Source organism: Diplotaxodon limnothrissa, linkage group LG3 (assembly GCF_057381915.1).
Source record: "Diplotaxodon limnothrissa isolate DT_005_m linkage group LG3, D_limnothrissa_male_GT1.1, whole genome shotgun sequence".
Classification (NCBI taxonomy): Eukaryota; Metazoa; Chordata; class Actinopteri; order Cichliformes; family Cichlidae; genus Diplotaxodon; species Diplotaxodon limnothrissa.
Window position 1 is genome coordinate 28623200 of NC_140598.1, and position 21596 is coordinate 28644795.

General features: G+C 39.9%; 1 protein-coding gene across 1 annotated transcript; it reads right to left on the minus strand.

The window, feature by feature from the left end:
* Positions 1–98: 98 nt before the first annotated feature.
* Positions 99–15893, minus strand: LOC146635231 (uncharacterized). Its single transcript, XM_085345278.1, has 14 exons — positions 15805–15893; positions 15619–15720; positions 15127–15264; positions 14918–15031; positions 12937–13015; positions 12570–12774; positions 10619–12422; positions 8600–8773; positions 8153–8326; positions 7700–7873; positions 7249–7422; positions 6426–6599; positions 801–847; positions 99–628 (listed from the first exon to the last, which is right to left on the minus strand). The coding sequence occupies exons 1-14, from the start codon at positions 15891–15893 to the stop codon at positions 99–101; spliced, it is 3978 nt and encodes a 1325-aa protein (XP_085201404.1).
* Between the last annotated feature and the right edge of the window lie 5703 nt (positions 15894–21596).

Here is a 21596-nt window from a genome sequence, read left to right on the forward strand (position 1 = left end):
TAAACACTGCAATAGTTACATGCTGTTTGCACACGCTCTTTTCTACTCAACAGTCAGAGTGTTTCTCCAACAGGAGGACTTTCTTTACACTCACCTCATCACAGACACACTGACGAACCAGGAGATCTGAACCAAAACCCAGGATAGAGAGTTTGAGTGAATGTGGTGTTGAAGGTGTGGAGGTGGATCAGAGTGTCAGAGGAGACTCTGTAGAAGGACAGAGTGCCAGCAGGACAGTCCACATACACCGCTACTCTGTTAGAGACAGAGTAGGACGAGGAGGTGATGGGTTTTTCTGTCTTATTTTGCCTGACAGAACGAGGACGATCATCAGAGCAGATGAGACTCCAGGACTGATCATTCCATCCAAACAAACAGTCAGTACTGTCTCCTTTCCTTCTGATTTTTCTGGAACTCACTGATATCTCAACGTCTCCTGTCCACTCGACCTCCCAGTAAGAGCGACCAGTCAGACCATCTCTACACAGCAGCTGTTCATAAACATCAAATCTGTCTGGATGATCAGGATATGACTGAACCTCCTCAGCATGTGTCACCTTCCTGTTGTTGTCAGACAGTTTGAGGTTTGTGTGTACTGTGTTTGTGTCGATTGTGAGTTGACAGAAATCTGATGGAGAGAACAAACACAATCCAGCTGCAGTTATTGATCCATCATCTGTTCATTGATTGACACTTTGATGACTCCTGACACCAGAGATGTGAATGAGTGATGTGACAGTTTGAAGATGGTTGAATGTGTGCTGCTTTGTTTTCATGAATCACATTAAAAACACACTTACACTTCCTCAGACCAGGTCTCAACCATCGGACTCCAGCAGGCTCCACCCTGAAAGGAGGAGGGGGATCAGACCAGCACAGTCTCTTTCAGCATGAACACATGGACATTACATGGCTGTCATACACACACTGTTAGACACTGATAAAGGAGCAGTTCAACACTGTGGTCTTTTCCTGTTTCATATGTTAGGCTATGCCCTCTCTAATTTTGGTAATTCCACGCCAGTGGAAACTAGGGCAGGGCCATATCATACCATTCACGGTAATAGCGGTATAACGTTGGGCAACGATAAGAAAATGAAATATCGCGACAGAATATGGGTAAAACGCGCATGTGCAGTGCCTTTGTTTTCATACGCACATTTCGGAAAAAGCATGGCGGCGACAGAGAATTAGGAGAGCGAAAGCGGATCATTGAATGAAACAGATGAACCAGAATTGGTTTGTAAAAATGCTGCAACTTCAGTGGTGTGGAACTGGTTTGGCTTTCGTCCGTCAGATACACAACAAAGCACTATTTTTGGTGGAGCATGCTAGTGTAACCCGTTCAAGTGTTACACCTGTTGTTGCTGCGTTGTGTTCTGGCGTGAAAGTAAGAGGCAGGAGACAGTACTGGGTCTTTGGCTCTTTACTGCACATCTGCAACACAGAAATATGTGTCTGATCTGTGTGTGTCACGCGCCTGCCAGTACACCTCTCCCCCGGCCATGCTGAAAGGAGCTGTGACCGGGGCACAAATGCACGCGCCTACGTCACCATGCAGCGCGCACACACTCGAACGCACACAGACTCAGATCACACAGGTAGGAGACCGAGATGCAAAAATGACATATTTAATCCAAAAAAAATGTGTTTTGGGTGAAATTCACAAGTATTTAACACATATGTTACACTAGCGGGCCGTTGTTATTACCGTGTTTTTAGGAAAATATGGCACACTTAAAATCAATCCCTTGATTTTTCTGAAAATCGACAGAGCCCCTTATAATCCTGTGTGCCTTATGTATGAATTCTGGTTGTGTTTACTGACCTCGAAACGATTTTATGTCATACATGGCGCTCGAAAATCTGTCAAATATTTTAGTGCGACTTTGCTAAGCTACGAACTCGCACCGCTTGATGGATTGTCAGAGCATTACAGCAATCGTAGGCAGGAGCCTTGCGGAGTGATACGTACTGTGCTTCAACATAATATTACTGTATTGTGTGTGTGTAACCTCTTTTTAAGTTTTGTGGATATTATACATGGTTATGCTGAGGATATGTCGGCCAATTTCAACTGGAAATGCCTTGTAGTTAAACTGTCAGCAAGGAATTTGCATTTGCACTGTTATTTTTTTATATAACTTTAATGCACATAAAAAACAGCTGCTTGTTTAAGTGAAAATACATTGATGGGGTTTTGTTGCACTAATAAAGTTGTGGAGTTGTAAAGTATTTTGTCTAGCATCAATTATATCGTCAGTTATATCATTATTGCAAATTTTCAAATGTATATCGTGATAAATATTTTTGGTCATATCGCCCTGCTCTAGTGGAAACCCAAACAATGTCCATGTCACCTCTACTTGCAGCCCACATAATGATGTGATGAAATATTTTTTTTAATTATTATTCAAAAATTATAATTAACACTACATAGCATAGCATAGAATGTATGAAGCATGTAAAAATAATAATAACCACTGCAGCCAAAAAGAGTGCCTGACGAGCCCAGTCGTAAGTAAGCTATTAAGACTCGACTGTACACTGTGTTCGTGTTTTCCTCCGAAACAACAAGTTCCACTGGAGCAGCCTTTCAACGCCTCTCTCTAGACAACACAGTAAAGCTAGTTTTTATGGCTACGACCCTGACACGGAACCCTATATATTACCCAGAGGTCCCTGTACTATGGTTCGGAGCCGGGGACATGTTTTATATACGCGCAATCTCTAATAATCGGCTGTAGTTAAACCTTTACTTAAAAAGCCATCCCTAGTCTCAGCTGTCTTAGCTAATTATAGGCCAATCTCCAACTTTCCTTTCATATCAAAAATCCTTGAAAGAGTAGTTGTCAAACAGCTAACAGATCATCTGCAGAGGAATGGTTTATTTGAAGAGTTTCAGTCAGGTTTCAGAGCTCATCACAGCACAGAAACAGCTTTAGTGAAGGTTACAAATGATTTTCTTATGGCCTCTGACAGTGGACTCATCTCTGTGCTTGTCCTGCTAAACCTCAGTGCAGCATTCGATACTGTTGACCATAATATCCTATTAGAGCGATTAGAACATGCTGTAGGCATTACAGGTACTGTAATGTATCAGATCTATCTAATAGACTCCAGTTTGTGCATGTAAATGGAGAGTCCTCTTCACACACTGAGGTTATTTATGGAGTTCCACAGGGTTCAGTGCTAGGACCAATTCTGTTTACATTATACATGCTTCCCTTAGGCAGCATCATTAGAAGACATTGCATAAATTTTCACTGCTATGCAGATGACACCCAGCTTTATCTATCTATGAAGCCAGATAACACACACCAATTGACTATGTGCACGTTAGCATATGCTACTTCCGGTGCGGAAACTCCTGTGGGGAGCTTTGTTTCCGGTGTCCTATTCGCGACTGGTTTACGGTCCAAAACAAGTTAAGCAAGTGAATGAATCAAGCGGCGATTTACATTTCTATAGATGTTTTGGGCATTTACCCAATATATCTGTAAATGATGTTCATCGACTTGTGATATTTTTCCCTGCGCCTCAGGGCAAAAGAGAAAATGGATTCAAATGTTATATTTCTCAGCTGTCCCTCGTTTATCGCGGGTGTTATGTTCTAACAATAACCAGCGATAGGTGAAATCAAGTAGCCAATTTTATTTTTTGACGGTGCAAAACATTTCGTGGACATCGTGGATATACAGTACTGCACTTCAGAGTCACACTACTAGCGATCGATGCAGCGATTCTGTACTGTACAGGAGAGACGTCACGGAGGAGATTGTCTGCAGCGATCAGGATGCAGGACACAATGTGACGTAAAAAAAAGCATGCAAACTTGCACTAAAAAATCTGTGAAACAGCGAGGTGAAAGGTGAACCGCGTTATAGCGAAGGACCGCTGTAATTTTTAAGGTAAGTCACAACATACCCTTCATACATACTAATGTATAGAAACCATTACCAGCAATCATTCATTTTTTGTGTGGCTTTTTTCACGGTTTGTTAACATGCTGTGTAGGTGTGTACTTGACTAGCTGATCTCGACATAACGGGGGAAACATCTGGTTTGACTATTCTTCACCTGTAGTTTGAATGCTGAACATTTGCCTGTTTAAATCATAAGACCAGTCACTATACAGAGATGTGCTTCTGAATGTGGATGATGTGTCTTCTGCTGCAGTAATGCAGTTCTGCTTGTGTTGAGTGATGTAAACAACTGATCGATCTAAACTCTTTAAACTCAAAATTGATCATTAGATTTTTTTTTATGACACAACAGTGGTGAGTGTTCCCACCTTCTGCTCTTTGTAACTTAACGCGATCTTTCCGTTTTCAAGTTTTGGACATGATTTTGGAGTATATCTTCGGAGTAGCGATTGACCGCAAAGTAAAGCTACCGGAAATGTACAACCCCACATCCGGTCTCAAAGCAGGAAGTTAGCATTTTCTCGTGCACATGGTTAATTAGTTAAACTGCAGGAATGTCTTAAAGACATAAAGACCTGGATGGCCGCTAACTTTCTGCTTCTTAATTCAGATAAAACTGAGGTTATTGTACTCGGCCCTGAAAATCTTAGAAATATGGTATCTAACCAGATTCTTACCCTGGATGGCATTACCTTGGCCTCCAGTAACGCGGTGAGGAACCTTGGAGTTATTTTTGACCAGGACATGTCCTTCAACGCACATATTAAACAAATATGTAAGACTGCTTTCTTCCATTTGCGCAACATCTCTAAAGTTAGAATTATCCTGTCTCAGAGTGACGCTGAAAAACTAGTTCATGCATTTATTACTTCCAGGCTGGACGACTGTAATTCATTATTATCAGGACATCCAAAAAACTCCCTGAAAATCCTTCAGCTAATCCAAAATGCTGCAGCAAGAGTCCTGACAGGGACTAGAAAGAGAGAGCATATTTCTCCTGTTTTGGCTTCCCTTCATTGGCTTCTGTTAAATCCAGAATTGAATTCAAAATCCTGCTCCTCACATACAAGGTCTTAAATAATCAGGCCCCATCTTATCTTAATGTCCTTGTAGTACCATATCACCCTATTAGAGCACTTCGCTCTCGCTCTGCAGGCCTACTTGTTGTTCCTAGAGTATTTAAAAGTAGAATGGGAGGGAGGGCCTTCATTTTTCAGGCCCCTCTTCTGTGGAACCAGCTTCCAGTTTGGATTTGGGAGACAGACACTATCTCTACTTTTAAGATTATGCTTAAAACTTTCCTTTTTGCTAAAGCATATAGTTAGGGCTGGACCAGGTGACCCTGAATTCTCCCTTAGTTATGCTGCAATAGATGTAGGCTGCCGGGGATTCCCATGATGCATTGAGTTTTTTCTTTCCAGTCACCTTTCTCACTCACTATGTATTAATAGACCTCTCTGCATTGAATCATATCTGTTATTAACCTCCGTCTCTCTTCCACAGCATGTCTTTATCCTGTTTTCCTTCTCTCACCCCAACCGGTCGCAGCAGATGCCCCCGCCCCTCCCTGAGCCTGACTCTGCCAGAGGTTTCTTCCTGTTAAAAGGGAGTTTTTCTTTCCCACTGTCGCCAAAGTGCTGCTCATAGCACTTTGTCATATGATTGTTGGGGTTTTGTATTTTGTATTATTGTAGTGTCTACCTTACAATACAAAGCACCTTGAGGTGACTGTTGTTGTGATTTGGCGCTATATAAATAAAATTGAATTGAATTGTTCCCACCTTGTGTTTCCCGATTTTGTAGTTTTTCCTTTTGGCTATTTAAGGCTTATTTTCATCACTTCCTCACCTGGAATTAATTTTTAAATCCTCAGCATTTAATTCAGAGCATTTTACAATCAGGCTCCTGTGTATGTAGTCCATCTCCACCATCACTCTTTATCTCACTCACTCTGTGTTTCATAAACCTGCATAAGGTCATCAAACAAGTTAATTATCTTAATTAAATTTACAATAACACTTATCATTATCCTGTTCTTTTTAGGTTCAACTAGAGTTAGCTTTATTAACACTTTACAAATGATTCATTTTTCAACTTTTGGTCAAGCTAGGTAAACAACTTCCCCTGCTTCCAGTCATTTTACGAAGCTAGGCAGACCTCATCAGAGAAATGCTTCTGTAGGGAGATTAATCTAATTTGAATCAGGTCGAACAGAAGACGATTTTTCTTAAAAATGACTGAACTAGTATAAACATGCAGATATCTCTGCAAATTGTGAATATGTGAAGAGCAAAAGACAGTTATTGTTGGTGAAAAATGTCTCCTTGTAAACTCCCCTACATTAATATCTTAATCATTCAGATAGATTAGTGTTTCTGTTCCTGAAAATTTTTCTTCAGTGTTATTATTCATGTCACATCCATATGAAAACAAACAAAGAGTGAAGGACACAGGAAATGTTTCCAGCTCTTCCACCTCTATCAGACATTCTCTCAATACCTCAGAGTGTCCAGTCTCCAGCGTGGAGCCTTCCGTCCAGCCGACAGTAGCTTAATTCCTGACTCGCCTGGATGATTGAAGCTCAGGTCCAGCTCTCTCAGATAGGAGGGGTTGGAGCTCAGAGCTGTGGCCAGAGAAGTACAGCCTTCCTCTGTGATCAGGCAGCCTGACAGACTGCAGACACACAAAACAATCTATCTTTGAACACTTCATAGGAGGGAAGGATGTGAAAGATGAAGACTAAAACTAAATGGTGGTGGCTGTAGCTCAGGTGGCAGAGCAGGTCAGCCACTAATCAGAAGGTCGGTGGTTTGATCCCAGGCTGCCTCCTGGCTGCATGCCAAGTATCCATGGGCAAGATACTAACCCCATGTTTGCCTACTGGTGGTGGTCAGAGGGCCCGGTGGTGCCAGTGTCCGGCAGCCTCGCCTCTGCCAGTGCGCCCCAGGGTGGCTGTGGCTACAACGTAGCTTGCCATCACCAGTGTGTGAATGTGTGTGTGAATGGGTGAATGACTGAATGTAGTGTAAAGCGCTTTGGGGTCCTTAGGGACTAGAAAAGTGCTATACAAATGCAGGCCATTTACCATTTTAAAGGATCCATAATGCTCATAGAATGTCTTGACACGTGGCAGCTTGCAACAAAAAAAAAAGTCACATCTGCTGGAGCACACTGCTGTTTTTGTTTGGCTTGGTGAAGCTTTACAGACAGTTCAGAGTCTTATTAGACTCTAACAAAGGGAAACTAAAATATCTGACAATTCTATAAGAGTTAGTAATTCATTTGGTAATGCAATACTGAGTGGAAGTGATTTAATCCTGACCTGAGAGTTTCTAGTTTACAGTATGGACTTTTCACTCCAGCAGACAGAACATTCACTCCTGAGTCATGTAGGTTGTTATCACTCAGATCCAGCACTCTTAGACTGCAGGGCTGGGAGCTAAGAATTGAAGACAGACTTTCACAGCTTTTCTTTGTGAGGTTACAGCCAATCAGTCTAGAAATAAAGAGCAAAAGACCAAAAATGGGTTAAAGTGAATTGATAGAGTACTAAGGAGTTGGGAGTTTTATAATAATAATAATCTTTCATATCTAGCTGGAATTGTTATTCCTTTATTTCAAACACATCAGAACTGTGGCAATTTAATGTAATTAATAAATAAAGACAAATAATAAAATACAAATGATGAAACCGATCATTAGTAACTATGATTTAAAAAAATAATAATAATAATAATTTCATTTGATAAAAAATAAACAGTCCTTGATTTGACCTCAAAGTTTCCAGTGCACAATGTGGACTCTGTAGTCCAACAGAAAGAAGCATCACTCCTGAATCCTGCAGGTTGTTGTTGTTTGCATCCAGCTCTCTCAAACTAGACGACTGGGAGCTGAGGACTGAGGACAGAGCTTCACAGCTTCTCTCTGAGAGGTTACAGGCACTCAGTCTAAAAAATGAACACAAAAACAAAAACAATGAAATTAAAGTGTATTGGTGGTGCAATGATGACTTATTAGATTTGATAATAGTTACTATTATTTCAGGACAGGCTTGAATTATTACTTCTTTATTTTAAACACAGAAATGTGTTAATTTAGTATTTAGAACTTGTGAAAAATACAAAACTACACCAACGGATTGCTGATGGTGACCATTATTTGCTGTGCTTTTTATAAAACAGCAAATTATATAATTTGATGAAAAATAAAACATTATTTGATCTGACCTCAGAGTTTGCAGCATACAACTTGGATTTAGCAATGCAGCTAACAGAAGCTTCACTCCTGAATCCTGGAGGTTGTTGTTATTCAGGTCCAGCACTCTCATGCTAGAGAACGGAGAGCTAAGAACCGAGGACAGATATTCACAGCTTTTCTCTGAGAGGGAACAGCCACCCAGTCTTGAAAAATAAAGAAAACAAAAAGACTGGATGCAAAATGTACCAATAGTTCAGTGAAAAAATTAGTACATTTAGCCATATTCATTGTCATTTCAGAGGCAGCAAGAATTGCGATCATCTAATTTTACACATTAGAAATTTGGCAATTTACTTGAAAGAGAAATAATACAAATTACTGAATTACAAAACCAAGTAGATTAATTTGACCTTTATTAGCTGAGTTTTAATTGTTTCATTATAATTTGATGAAAAATAACTATCCTTTTATCTGACCTCAAAGTTTCCAGTGTACAGTGTGGACTCTGTAGTCCAACAGACAGAAGCTTCACCCCCGAATCCTGCAGGTTGTTGTTGCTTGCATCCAGCTCTCTCAAACTAGACGACTGGGAGCTGAGGACTGAGGACAGAGCTTCACAGCTTCTCTCTGAGAGGAAACATTCACTAAACCTGGAAAACAAACAGTTAAAAAAAACAACTTCAAACAATTTTAATGTTTAACTTAAATAACAAAAACAAAATCTATTATGCAGTACAATTCATAGTTAAGTCGGGAACAAATAGAAAAATTGCTCAGATGAAACCAATGTAACGCTCTCAAATTACAACCACAAACTTATATGTTTTTTATCAAGATTTTCTGTTATAGACCAACACAAAGTTGCACATAATTGTGAAGCGGTACGAAAATGATACATGGTTTTCAAAATTTTAAGCAAATGAAAATCTGAAACCGTTAGCATACATTTGTATACATTTGTCTTGTTCTGGCCTCCTTAGACTGGCTTCCAACTGAATTTAGAATCTATTTTAAAATCCTTTTACTGTTTTTTAAATCCTTAATTGGTCTGGAGTCTGTATATTTGTCCGATCTGCTGAAGCACTATGTCCCCCCTCGTTTACTCTTGTCAGCTGAGCAGCTGTTGCTCTCAGTTCCTAAATCATGGCTGAATCTTAGAAGAGACCAAACAGTCTCGATTATGGCCTCAAAGCTTTGGAATGATATTTGTCTTCCTATTAGGCAATCTACATCAGTGGTAGTTTTTTAAGCTGGTTAACCTCCTAAGACCCAAACTCTTTGATGCCATGCATTTTTAATTTCTATTTGCTATTTGGGCTGATTGGGACCTGATGAATGTAAGAACAAAGAATTATCTTTTTACCTGATTTTGCTCTACAAGGGCATATATATCATATCGTATATCATATATCCACATGTGAGAACATTCATTTAAAATTTCGATAGAACAGTGGCTTGTGTGTGTTTGTCTGTGAATGACTTGGCCCTCAAACAATGATCAGGTGACTCTTTCGTTTCAGTTTATTTAACTTCCACACAATATTTCCAGCTGACGTTTTCCATGACTGATCAGTTTTCCACTGAACCCACTCTCCATATTCCACAGCCCAATTGCCGGCATCACTAAAAGCGGAAATTTCATTAGTCTGATTACCTCCACCTGGACCTAAGCTTCCCTGGTACTGGCCCTTGAGCCCGCTGCACCACCTCATGCTGAAATCTGTTCCTTCTGCTCCCTGTGACTCTTCACCTGTTCCTGTTTGAAATTACAGTATTTTGCTGCAATAGGACATGGTCTCCAGCCACCAGTTTGGATATCTATGACAGTCTCTTTTATTTGTTTTTCATTTTCTCCATTCTCAGTTAGAGACTTGACGGAATTCTTCATCATTCACCCTTCTTCATAACTATCTGTGAAGCATCAGTTGATGTAATCTTTGAGTGTTTAATTCTGAGCTAAAATTCTGTTTTGTTTCCCGCGAACTCTCTGGTATCTGATGTAACCTACAGCATTTTCTTTTCTATCACTTAACTTTCCATCACTTCTGTCACTTACCTCACTTTCTCTTTGGATGTGTCCTTAAACAATTAATGGCTAAATAAAATAAAAAAACTCTCCAAAGAAGATTAATTCAAAATTCCTCCACAGTAATGTGAAAGCACCATTGCCAGTTTTCAAGAGTGCATGTTGGATTACTTTTTGCATACAGGGCCAACAAAGTTTTGATATATTTTATTAGGAAATAGAAGCCATCATAATTTAAAAAATGAATTTTGGATTTACTTGAGTAATTTTTGTCTAATATTGCAATGCGTTTAATGACGCAAAACATTTAAGTGTGAAAAATATACAAAAGAACAAACCAAAAATTTGTCTGCAACTGTTGACAATCATTCACTTCATTTTTTTAAGGTTAAGGTTGCACATGATTTTTTTTTTCTTTTCAAGTTGAATTTAAGGGATGAAGGGAAAAAAAGCTAACCACATGACTCACAGAGCTTTGTTGGAGGCTTTGACCACTGGCAGCAGCCTCAGAAGAGCCTCCTCTGAAGCAGAGTATTTCTTCAGGTCAAACACATCCAGATCTTTTTCTGATGACAGTAAGATGAAGACCAGAGCTGACCACTGAGCAGGAGACAGTTCATCTGTGGAGAGACGTCCTGAACTAAGGGACTGTTGGATCTCCTCCACTAGAGAACGATCATTCAGTTCATTCAGATAGTGGAGCAGATTGATACTCTTATCTGCACTCAGGTTCTCGCTGAGCTTCTTCTTGATGTACTGGTGTGTTTTCTGATTGGTCCGTGAGTTACTTCCTGTCTTTGGCAACAGGCCCCGTAGGAGAGTCTGATTGGTCTTAAGACAAAGACCCAGGAGGAAGCGGAGGAACAAGTCCAGCTGTCCATGTTGGCTCTGTAAGGCCTTGTCCACAGCACTCCGGTAGAAAGATTTAAAATTTCTTTTCTTCCCAAATAAATTAGACTTCTTGGAGGTTGTTTGTTGTTCTTCCAGCAGATTGATGCCAGAGTTGATGAAGGTCAGATGGACATGAAGAGCAGCCAGAAACTCCTGAACACTCAGATGGATGAAGCAGTACACCTTGTCCTGGTACAGTCCTCTCTCCTCTTTAAAGATCTGTGTGAACATTCCTGAGTACACTGAGGCTGCTCTGATATCGATGCCACAGTCTGTCAGGTCTGATTCATAGAAGATCAGGTTTCCTTTATGCAGCTGATCAAAAGCAAGTTTCCCCAGAGACTCAATCATCTTCCTGCTCTCTGGACTCCAGTGTGAATCTCTCTCAGCCCCTCCATCATACTTGACCTTCTTCACTTTGGCCTGAACCACCAGGAAGTGGATGTACATATCAGTCAGGGTCTTGGGCAGCTGTCCTCCCTCTCTGGTTTCCAGCACATCCTCCAGAACTGTAGCAGTGATCCAGCAGAAGACTGGGATGTGACACATGATGTGGAGGCTTCGTGATGTCTTGATGTGGGAGATGATCCTGCTGGCCTGCTCCTCATCTCTGAATCTCTTCCTGAAGTACTCCTCCTTCTGTGGGTCAGTGAACCCTCTGACCTCAGTCACAACGTCAACACACTGTGGAGGGATCTGATTGGCTGCTGCAGGTCGTGTGGTTATCCAGAGGTGAGCAGACGGAAGCAGTTTCCCCCTGATGAGATTTATCAGCAGCACATCCACTGAGCTGGACTTTCTAGGGTCGGTCAAGATTGTAGTTTTGTGGAAGTCCAGAGGAAGTCGACACTCATCCAGACCATCAAAGATGAACAGAACCTGGAAGTCTTCAAATCTGCAGATTTCTGCTTCTTTGGTTTCAGTAAAGAAGTGATGAACAAGTTCCACCAAGCTGAACGTTTCCTCTTTCACCACATTCAGCTCTCTGAAAGTTAATGGAAATATAAACTGGATGTCCTTGTTGGCTTTGTCTTCAGCCCAATCGAGGGTGTATTTCTGTGTTAAGACTGTTTTCCCAATGCCAGCCACTCCCTTTGTCAGCACTGTTCTGATTGGTTCATCTTTTTCAAGTGAGGCTTTAAAGATGTCTTCTTGTCTGATTGTTCTTTCTGGTCTGTCTGGTTTCCTGGATGCTTTTTCAATCTGTCTGACCTCATGTTCATCATTGACCTCTGCAGTCCCTCCCTCTGTGATGTAGAGCTCTGTGTAGATCTGATTCAGAAGGGTTGGGTTTCCTGCTTTAGCGATCCCCTCAAACACACACTGGAACTTCTTCTTCAGCTCAGATTTAAGTTTACGATGACAAACTTCAGCAAGGCTTTCTGAATAAAGAAAGAATATCAGTTCATCTTTTACATAGTCCATATCAGAATGTGGTCTTTTTAAATACATGTTGGTTCATCTCTTGAAATTTTAGTTAATGTTAATGCTATAACCAGCAGCTTAAATCTTTAGAGAAATCATTTTACTTCTCTGCAGACGGTCAGCCAGGTCCTCCTGCTTCATTCTCCTCAGGAAGTCCACTGTGATCTTCACAAATGCCTCTCTGCTGCTCCTCCTCTGCTCACCATCCTCCCTCTTACTCTCTAAGCATTCTGGGTAATCTGGACTCAGAACCTTCTGGATCTTCTGCAGCTCGTTCTTCACAAAAGTGATGATGTTGTCCTCCAACAGCTGGAACAGAATACTTTATGAATGACCTAATCAAACTGAAATCATGGAGCCACACATCAAATCTGTGTTGGACACACTGGCAATCCACTGGTCTACAAAGAACAGCATGGAGATGACTGTGAACAGAGTAGATGTAAAGGTAGTTGTTGTACATGTACAGACCATAAATATGGAGTCCAGGTGTGCTTGATGCTGCTGTGCAGGCTGACCACTGGGAACCTCTGAGCTCTCCTGGTCCACTCTGTGGAGGAGCCATGAAGATTTAATCCACAAAAAAAGCCTTCACCATAAAACAAACAAACAAAAAACACACACATCTTGACATGAATTAGATCATCTGTTGGTTGTTGGAATTTGTGGGTGAAAGATGTGGGCATAGTCATTTCTGCACAGGGCCTTATTTGCATTTGTACTTGTATGAGTTTCCCTTTCAGATAATAAAATGATGAACAAAAAAATCAAATATACAAATCATATTCAAGTGTCCTACCATTCATATCGTGATTAATGACAGTATGTTCTGTTTAGTATTGAAAAAAACTCCAAAATCTTTATTCCTTAACACTAATAACACTGATCACATTTTAAGCTGTATCATCTTACATGTTGGAGAACTCCCAACCAGTAGTCTGATAGAAATCTGAACATTATGTAGCATCTGAAATTCAACCAACTCTAGTTCAGTCTTTCTTCATAAAGATTAGAAAAACTTCCCTGTGCTTGTAAATGCCTTATCCACACCCTCATTTCCTCCTGATCAGACATTTGCAGCTGATTGTAAATGAGCCTAAAGGATGCAGCAGTGTTGCATCTAAGGTCAGTATGAAACTGTGTCACACTGAATAATGGGGAGCTGCAGTTGTAGCAGGAAGGCCTCAAAATGACTACAGCTAACAACTCCAACTAGAAATCAAAACTGGCACAAAAATCAAACACAATCAGTACAACTGAACCCTTCAAGTACCACAAACCCCACAGGCTGCAAAAGCAGAGCTGCACAGTTACAGACTCAAACAACAACACTGAGCATGAGCTACATTAGCTGCTGGCTAGCCTCATTTAGAGCTACAAGGGTCAAAAACTGAACATGACTCTGATCTGAATGCACAACATTAAAACCCCCAAATGCTTTTATCCAAAGCTCACATACACAAAGCAGCTTTACACAGGTCGTCATTACTACCACACGCTGCCCTTGACAGCAGTTTGACACGTTGGCCATCTTACTCTAGAGCTTTCTCAGTTTCCTGCCCACCTTAAAAGTTTGTCTAACTTTAAGCTGTTTATCTGCAGTGGACTCTGCAGCAGCCACCAGCTACCGTAACTCAGCAAGTCAAACAGCACAGCCTGTGTGGACAGATGGATGCTGGAAGTCTCCAAACATTTAGAACAAAAAGCTTCAAATTTCTCTTTCTGTCAACAGTTCAGTGAGCAGAAGATGAACTGATATTCAAAAGGCACAAACAAAGAGAGAAAACTTTACCTTTTTTTTTTAGCAGATTTTGCACATGTCTCAACCAACTCTGTATATTTTTATATATTTTATTTTATTGTTTACTCTATTTAATTTGTAAAATATGTATACACACACACACACACACACAGATTTAGCGATTCTTATATTTTGCTTGTTTTACGTTATTGTATTTTTGCACAACTCTGTTGCTTGTGAAGCTCGCACACAAGAATTTCACTCACATGTGCTGTACCAGTGTACCTGCACATGTGATGTGACAATAAAAGTGATTTGATTTGATTAGTTTGATTTTTATTTGATGGATTTTCCGAAACGTGGCAAAAAGTGGAGAATGACTTTACTTTTTAGAAGTTAAAATAATAGCCAGTGTTTGAGTCATTATGATGCTCTGAGTTTTATGAGTAAAAGTGAAATCTGTGCAGCAAAGTTAGTGTTACCTCCTCTAACGTCCTACAACATACAGCACAATATGACTGATGGAAGAAAACATAAGCACGAGCATTATTTCCTGTTTGCTGAAGTTCAATAGCTTAGAAACCAAAGGCTTGTTTATAAGAGACAGTTTAATTGGGATTGAGGGAATGACCTGTTTGCACTGCAGTTTATATCCAACAACATCAAGCAGTTTAATCTGTTCTCAAAGAGTTCATGTTACTAACAGCTCACCTCTCTGCAGCAGATGCCTGCTGGAGTTTAAAATTAATGGGTAGACTTTTAGACCGGTCACTTGCTAAAGACACACAGCTGGGTTCAGGTTCAGTTTTGAGTTTCTGAAGGATCCTGACAATTGAAGCACAAATCTTTAATCAAGGACTCATCACATAACATAAAATGCTGACAGAATTTTAGACATTATAATAGTGACTTTAAGTTACATCTTTCTTGATGACTGTTTTTGTTGAAATCTATTAATGACATGATTCAACACAGTGTGTGCCGGTCCAGATTCAGGTTCAGGTCCAGGTCCAGATTCAGGTTCAGGTCCAGGTCCAGATTCAGGTCTACCATTGATCCTGTGAGTGAAGAAAAAGTGTTTTTCATTTGCAGCCACAGAAGCTGATGAAGACTTAGAATACCCTCATCATGCCAAAGAGAAACTGATTTACAGGCTGACCATGAGCAGAAGGAAACTCTAAACTAGTGACGGTAAGGTAAAAACAGAGCGCCACCCAGAGGTAAACACAGTCATTTACACTGTGCAGGACTATTGATGGTCCAATGAGCAGCAGTACATGTTGGACATTTTTTATAGAATAAAGGAATTCCTCACTCAGTGACCTTCTCTGAGATGCAGTTTAGAGGCCAGGAAACAACATCAAATCAGACACCAAATTGACATCAAGGAGTTCATGTCACTAATAGCTCACCTCTCTGCAGCAGACACCTGCTGGTCTTTAAAATCAATGAAACGTTCATGAGACCAGTCACTCTCTAAGGACACACGAATGGGTGGAGGTCTAGTTTGGTTCCTGTGGATAATGATGGAGCAGTGATGTGAGTGCTGAGCTGTGACATGGAGAAAAGTCATGGACAGTTAGAGATGGTCATCTCACCTCTGAGCTTTGGTTTGGCTCTCATGTTCCCCACACAGAGTAGTTTCAGAGGGAGGGACTCCCTCCTCTCTGTCCTCACACTGATCCATGCTGCTGAATTCACATCCACATCAGCTCACACACACTTTCTACCTTCACCTGCAGAGAAAATACAAATCATTCATGTGTACATCGACTGTCAGGATCAGGTGTCTCCACTGTGTAGTACTCATTTGATATGTTTGGAAACTCACCTTAGGATTTAGTTTAAGGAAAGGCATCAGGTGTAAAACTCACAGTTAAATTAAAATTTGGTGGGTGCACTTATTTTGGCAGAAGTCAATTGATTTCAATAATAACTTAATTGCAGTGTTTAGGCTGTCATTTCTAGCATCTACATGGATGTTAACATCACCTAGTATGATTATTCTGAACTCACCACTAAATCAGATTAAAAACTGAGCATGAGCCGGGTGGATGATACATAACAAATAGTTGTTTTTACTTTCACAGTTAGGGTGCAAAAGGCAAAGATTCAAGCTTTTCGTATGCTGTATCCAAGTTTTTGTAAGGCACAGTGAATGTAAAGTGAATATGTTGATCAGTGTAGTGTAGTGAGGGTGTGCTGGGAATGCCTAGCAGCAATGTTCCCTCTAAGCTGTGCGCGTGCACAATCGCACACTGCTGACACGTGCACAGAAAATCTGCGTTGCACACAACAACAACAAAAGATCCAACCTGAATTGAAATGAAAATAAATACATAACAATTCATTTTGTGCTGTTTTGTAGTGTGAGTCAGTAAGTGACCGGTGACTGCAATTCACATTTGTATATCCGCAGCTAATCAACACCGTTGACAAGCTATTACAGCGTCCTCATGTGCCGACACTGGTATAGCTAGCAAAGCTAGCAAAGACACGCTAATGACAACCATTGGAGATGTGAGCAGGACAGACGGAAAATTTGACAGAAAAAGTGTGGACTGTAAACTATATACCAGTTTTTAAGTTGTGTAAAATGTGGCCATGTAAAACCAGAGTTATAATGAAAAAATATATGTAATATTTTTTCTTCCTGAATACTATCGTTGTTTATATTTACTGCCGGAAGAAACGTTAAATGTAACTGTTGTGTAAACTGTGTCATGGAAATAAAAGGCTGTGAGGAAGGCTACTTAGATGAAGTTTATTAGGAGACAAGTGAGGAGCGTTCAGCTCCAAGAGCTTGGGTTCTGACCAGCTTTGCCTTGCTAGCAAGTAAAAGATGTTCATCTTGTTTCTGTCGTTAACGAGAATACGTTTCTAAACTAGCGGGGCCTGTGGAAACGCAGACCCAACAGCAGCGTTTTATAAGGAAAGCTCTTGCTCCTGTGAGCAACCAAACTGAACTGAAAATTTAAATGCAATTAGTCCATTTGGAGCACAGAATGACTTAAAATCCCTGAAATGTCACCACGTTTCTGCAGTTTGTCCATTTTGTGCTCCAGATGGGTTAATTGCATTTTAAATTTTAATTGCATTAATCATGATGAAGTATTAATCTGTGTTAATGCATGAACTTTGACAGCCCTAAAAATAATGTAACTAAACACTTGAAATAAATATAGTCAAGAACACCCCATGCCCCCTTTAGGCTCAGTCCTGCTTACTGCAGATATCACCGCTACATAAAGTACCACAAGGTAGAACTTACACATTGTGCTTGGTTGATGACCAAATTTGCTGTATGTTGTATTTAAAAAGAAATGAGCTGCTATCTTGAACAAATCAGCGCTTCACTTCTGAAGGAAAAAGGGGCGGGAAGGAGAGGAGGGAGATTTCCACAAACAGAGGATGTAAATAAGAGACAAGGGAGGATAGAAGCATTCCTGATCATATTTACTCCAGCTGATGTTTCAGAAACAGCAAATACTCCAAACACTTTCAAAACAAAAGTGTCTCCAGCTGAAGCACAAAAAATGTCAGTTTAATGAAAACAAATCTTCTTTATTTTAACTGCAGCTTCTCAAAACTCTGCCCTAATGAACAAACGCATCATTTTCTCTCTCACACTGACTCACTCCTGAACAATGAGGCTTTGCAGCATAGTTGTGTCACACCTGCCCTGCAGCTAAACTGATCACATCAGTTTTACTGTAAATAGTAGTGGTCATGTGATTTAGAAGACAAGCATCTTCCTCGTCAGTGCCGTCAGTGTGGGACCAAATTCTCCATGTTATCAGATTTGTAAGCAGCAGCTGAAACTGTCACATGAATGAATGTTCATCAAACTGTTTGATTCTGGCCAATCAATAATCTATAATCATGTGGATTTGTCTTCAAACACAAGAGTGATCTAAAGTTTGTCTTGATATAATAGCTGAACATCAGGTCCAAACATCACAGAGCAGAAAAAAACAGTCAAAGTATTAAAGAAGGAACCAAAGCAAACTTACAGTTTCTTCAAACACACGCGGACAACAAGCTCCACTCCACACCTGGACACGGACACACAGGTGAGTTGCTGCCTGGAAGGAGGCGTAACATAACACCTGAACACTGTGAGAGTGCCACACCTTCATGTACTGATTTACAAATATGCCGTCTGACTGCTCAGGCGGAGTTTAAAACATGTTAAGCACCAAGGGGCTTTCTGAGCTTCCTGCTCGAAAGTCACATGTCCAAAATGAGCATTTCTCTGCAATTACGAACTCTGTGTAAACAATCTTGGTATCAAAATAAAGTTAACACTTGTGAGAGTTCATCAGAGGTGTAAATATTACAGCAGATATTATTGTGTCAAAGTTACTGAGGCTGGGATATTTGAGTATCTTGATTTTTTCCTCATCTAATTTATTTTTGGTTTTGTTTGTTTTTTTTAAAACCACTTTCAAAATATGATTCGCTTCACATTTAAGTCCAGAAATCCAGGAATCAACATATGAACATTCTCTGTGCAAATATGGATGCTGCTGAAGTGAAACAGTGGAAATTGACATCACTTTTAATGAATAACAATAATTTAATGAAATAGCCAGGCATTTTGCCATTTGGGACATTTTAGCACCATCTGTTGAAATGTCTTAGGTATTGAACAGCAGAAATGATTTTACTTTATTTACATGCTTAATATGTTTGTTTCAGCTTCTATTGGCCGATTTGCATGACTGATACCTCTTTTTAATCATTTGAGCCGAGAGAATAAACCTGGTTTGGTCTCAGCTTTTAGAAAATGTATTGCTTCGTTGGTTGGCCATGAATCTGTGTTAACGAAGCTCTTTGTGTTTGTTTATGGGCATTTAATGGAACAACAACAGCACTTTTAACTGTTTGTTGTTTTCGCTGTGTTTGCTGATCGTACAAATGGTTTAAATGCGCTTTTAGCTGAGATTCAGAGGTTTGTGTGGATACTTTCCGACACTTACATTACTGAGCTCGTGTTGCAGCTGATTAAACTGAATCTTCTCCTTTTTGAATCCGTTACTCATCTTATGAGAAATGAGAAATAAAATCAAACAAATGCCGAAGGATTAAAATGGCACAATACCATATTTTTCATTTCCCAAACTGCACACGAACAATTTGTCCCATCAACAGCAGGATTCAGCAAAACAAGACGTCCTTCAGACTTTAAAGTGTTGTCAGTTAAACGAGGAGGTGGCTGGAGAGAGAGTCCTGAGCTTCTCTGCTTAGGCTGCTGCCCCCACGACCCGGACCCAGATAACCTGAAGAAGATGTATGGATGGATAATAATGATAAAAAATAATACTAATAATGCACTGCACATGTCATTTATATGATCTTGCATTTAAACACTGATTTCAGCCACCAAGGTGTGAGTGAATAAATCCAACACAATTCCCACCCTGAGATCAAGATGTTTGGATCATTGCTTACTATGTCCACCCCCAGAAAAACGCACCCCAAGTCTTGCGATTTACCAGAGTCTGTGCAGGCTTGTCCATACCTCTTCTCTTCTTGTTTGTCTGTTTTAGGCCTTAGGTACAACAGGTTGAGCAGCAGGAGAGTGGAACATCATCGTTAATAATAACTGAGTTCAATTTATGAAGAAATCTTAGAGGGTTTTAACTTTGTTTTAAAGCTTGTGAGTGTTTGCTGTTTCCTGTGTGAGAAACCTCTGAGTCAGCTCCCCAGTCTGTGGACTTAATGGTGCTGAAACTCAGGGTGCTGCTCTATGTCCTTGGTGCTGAAAACTGAGCTTAAAAAAGACCTCCAGATGGACACGACTAATTGATTTTGTGAATTATTTTGATAAATAACCAAAAGGTGTGCCTGCAATAAGCTGGTGTTTTCCTGCTTGTCTTTTATCCTTGAAAATGTTATTTTATTTTATTTGGGACTGAGAACATGAAGATGTTTTACCTGCACTGAAATGTGTGTTTTACACTTGAAGAAAAAGGAGAGTTCAACGTTTTTAACAGGTGTTCCCAATAAAGTGGCCAGCAACATAACATAACATAACATAACATAACATAACATAATATAACATAACATAACATAACATAACATAACAACACGGTTTTTAAATGCCAGGTGACGCCACAGCTGTTACCTGTCATGCTGTGGTCTTCTGGTGAAAACGATCCCGTTGCACCTCTGACTGCTGACAGAACACCTCCAGACATAAACAATATCAATCAATACACTGATTATAGTCTCATGAATTTAAGTCCGAAAATGTTTTGGGTCTTTTGCATGTGGGCAATACTGACCATGTGCAATGGGCCACATATTTTAGAAACAATCGTTGTTGAGTCTTTTATTGAGGTCTCATAGTGACTGTTTATGGTCCAGCTCCAGGGTTTAATAGCCACCATAGTGAGTTTTCTTTTGGAGACAATTTAGCAGGGTTGAAAAAACACCTGTTTCCCTCGTTTTCAGTGACTCACACCTTTTCCCTCCATCCCACTCCCCAGGGGTCACTGGCTGGTTGCGTTTCCAGCCCTACCAGCCAGTGACAACCAATCACTTTGTCTGACTGGCTGTCGATGAAAGTTTGATATATTGATATGTTGATGACAGTGATCATCAGAACTTCTCCAGCATCTTGATCTAATAAAATTACCCAAATAAAATAATAAAATAAATAAAATAGCTTTTTAAATAATAAAATATTTTTATTTTCACACTGAACCACAACTCTGTCTTAAGATTCAAACTAGATATTCTCTTGGTGAAATTCCCAGGGTGGGGTTTTCGGGTTTTCCATTTAATGTTAAAACCTTTTGAGCTCCCAGTTTCCATGGTGCCATTTTAGTGTTTGATTTTAAAATCGTTGGTTCATTCCAATTTTCCTCATTATTCCCACGCCCCTCAAACAGGGGAAGGGAGAGGGAGAAACTAGTATTATAATATTTTAAATCTTGTCAAAGATACATTATGTGAGGATTTACAGATATCCTCACATTATAAAAAAAAATATGAAAACACTGATTGGCTGTAGCTGACAGTTTGATATGTTGATGACACTGCACATGATGTCAGTGATGACATCATCTTCTCCAACATCTTGATCTGATTAAAATGAACAAAATTAAACAGTAATATGAATTAAATATCTAAAACAGAGATTAATTCTAGGAAAGTTGTTACTGTGATCACGATACATGTGAACTTTATTCATTATATAGACACAAGTCATCAAATAACTTAAAAAAACAATACCTATACTCACACAGCACTTTTTTTCTTAATTCTTCATTTTTCAGAATTAAAACATTTGTTAGTTCACATATATGAAAAGAAGCATGGAAAAATTATCCTCTGTTCTCTGTGATCTGTAGCTTGGTTGATGAACAAATCCATGTCCATG

What these genes read in the sequence shown, in the direction of transcription:
- LOC146635231 (XM_085345278.1), bottom strand. Translation starts at nt 15,893, where the DNA reads ATGGATCAGTGTGAGGACAGAGAGGAGGGAGTCCCTCCCTCTGAAACT. An exon ending in CAGGTGTCTGCTGCAGAGAG is followed by an intron (nt 15,265 to 15,618) that starts GTGAGCTATTAG and finishes CTTCACTCACAG; the next exon opens with GATCAATGGTAGACCTGAAT. An exon ending in TGTATGCTGCAAACTCTGAG is followed by an intron (nt 7,874 to 8,152) that starts GTCAGATCAAAT and finishes TTCATTTTTTAG; the next exon opens with ACTGAGTGCCTGTAACCTCT.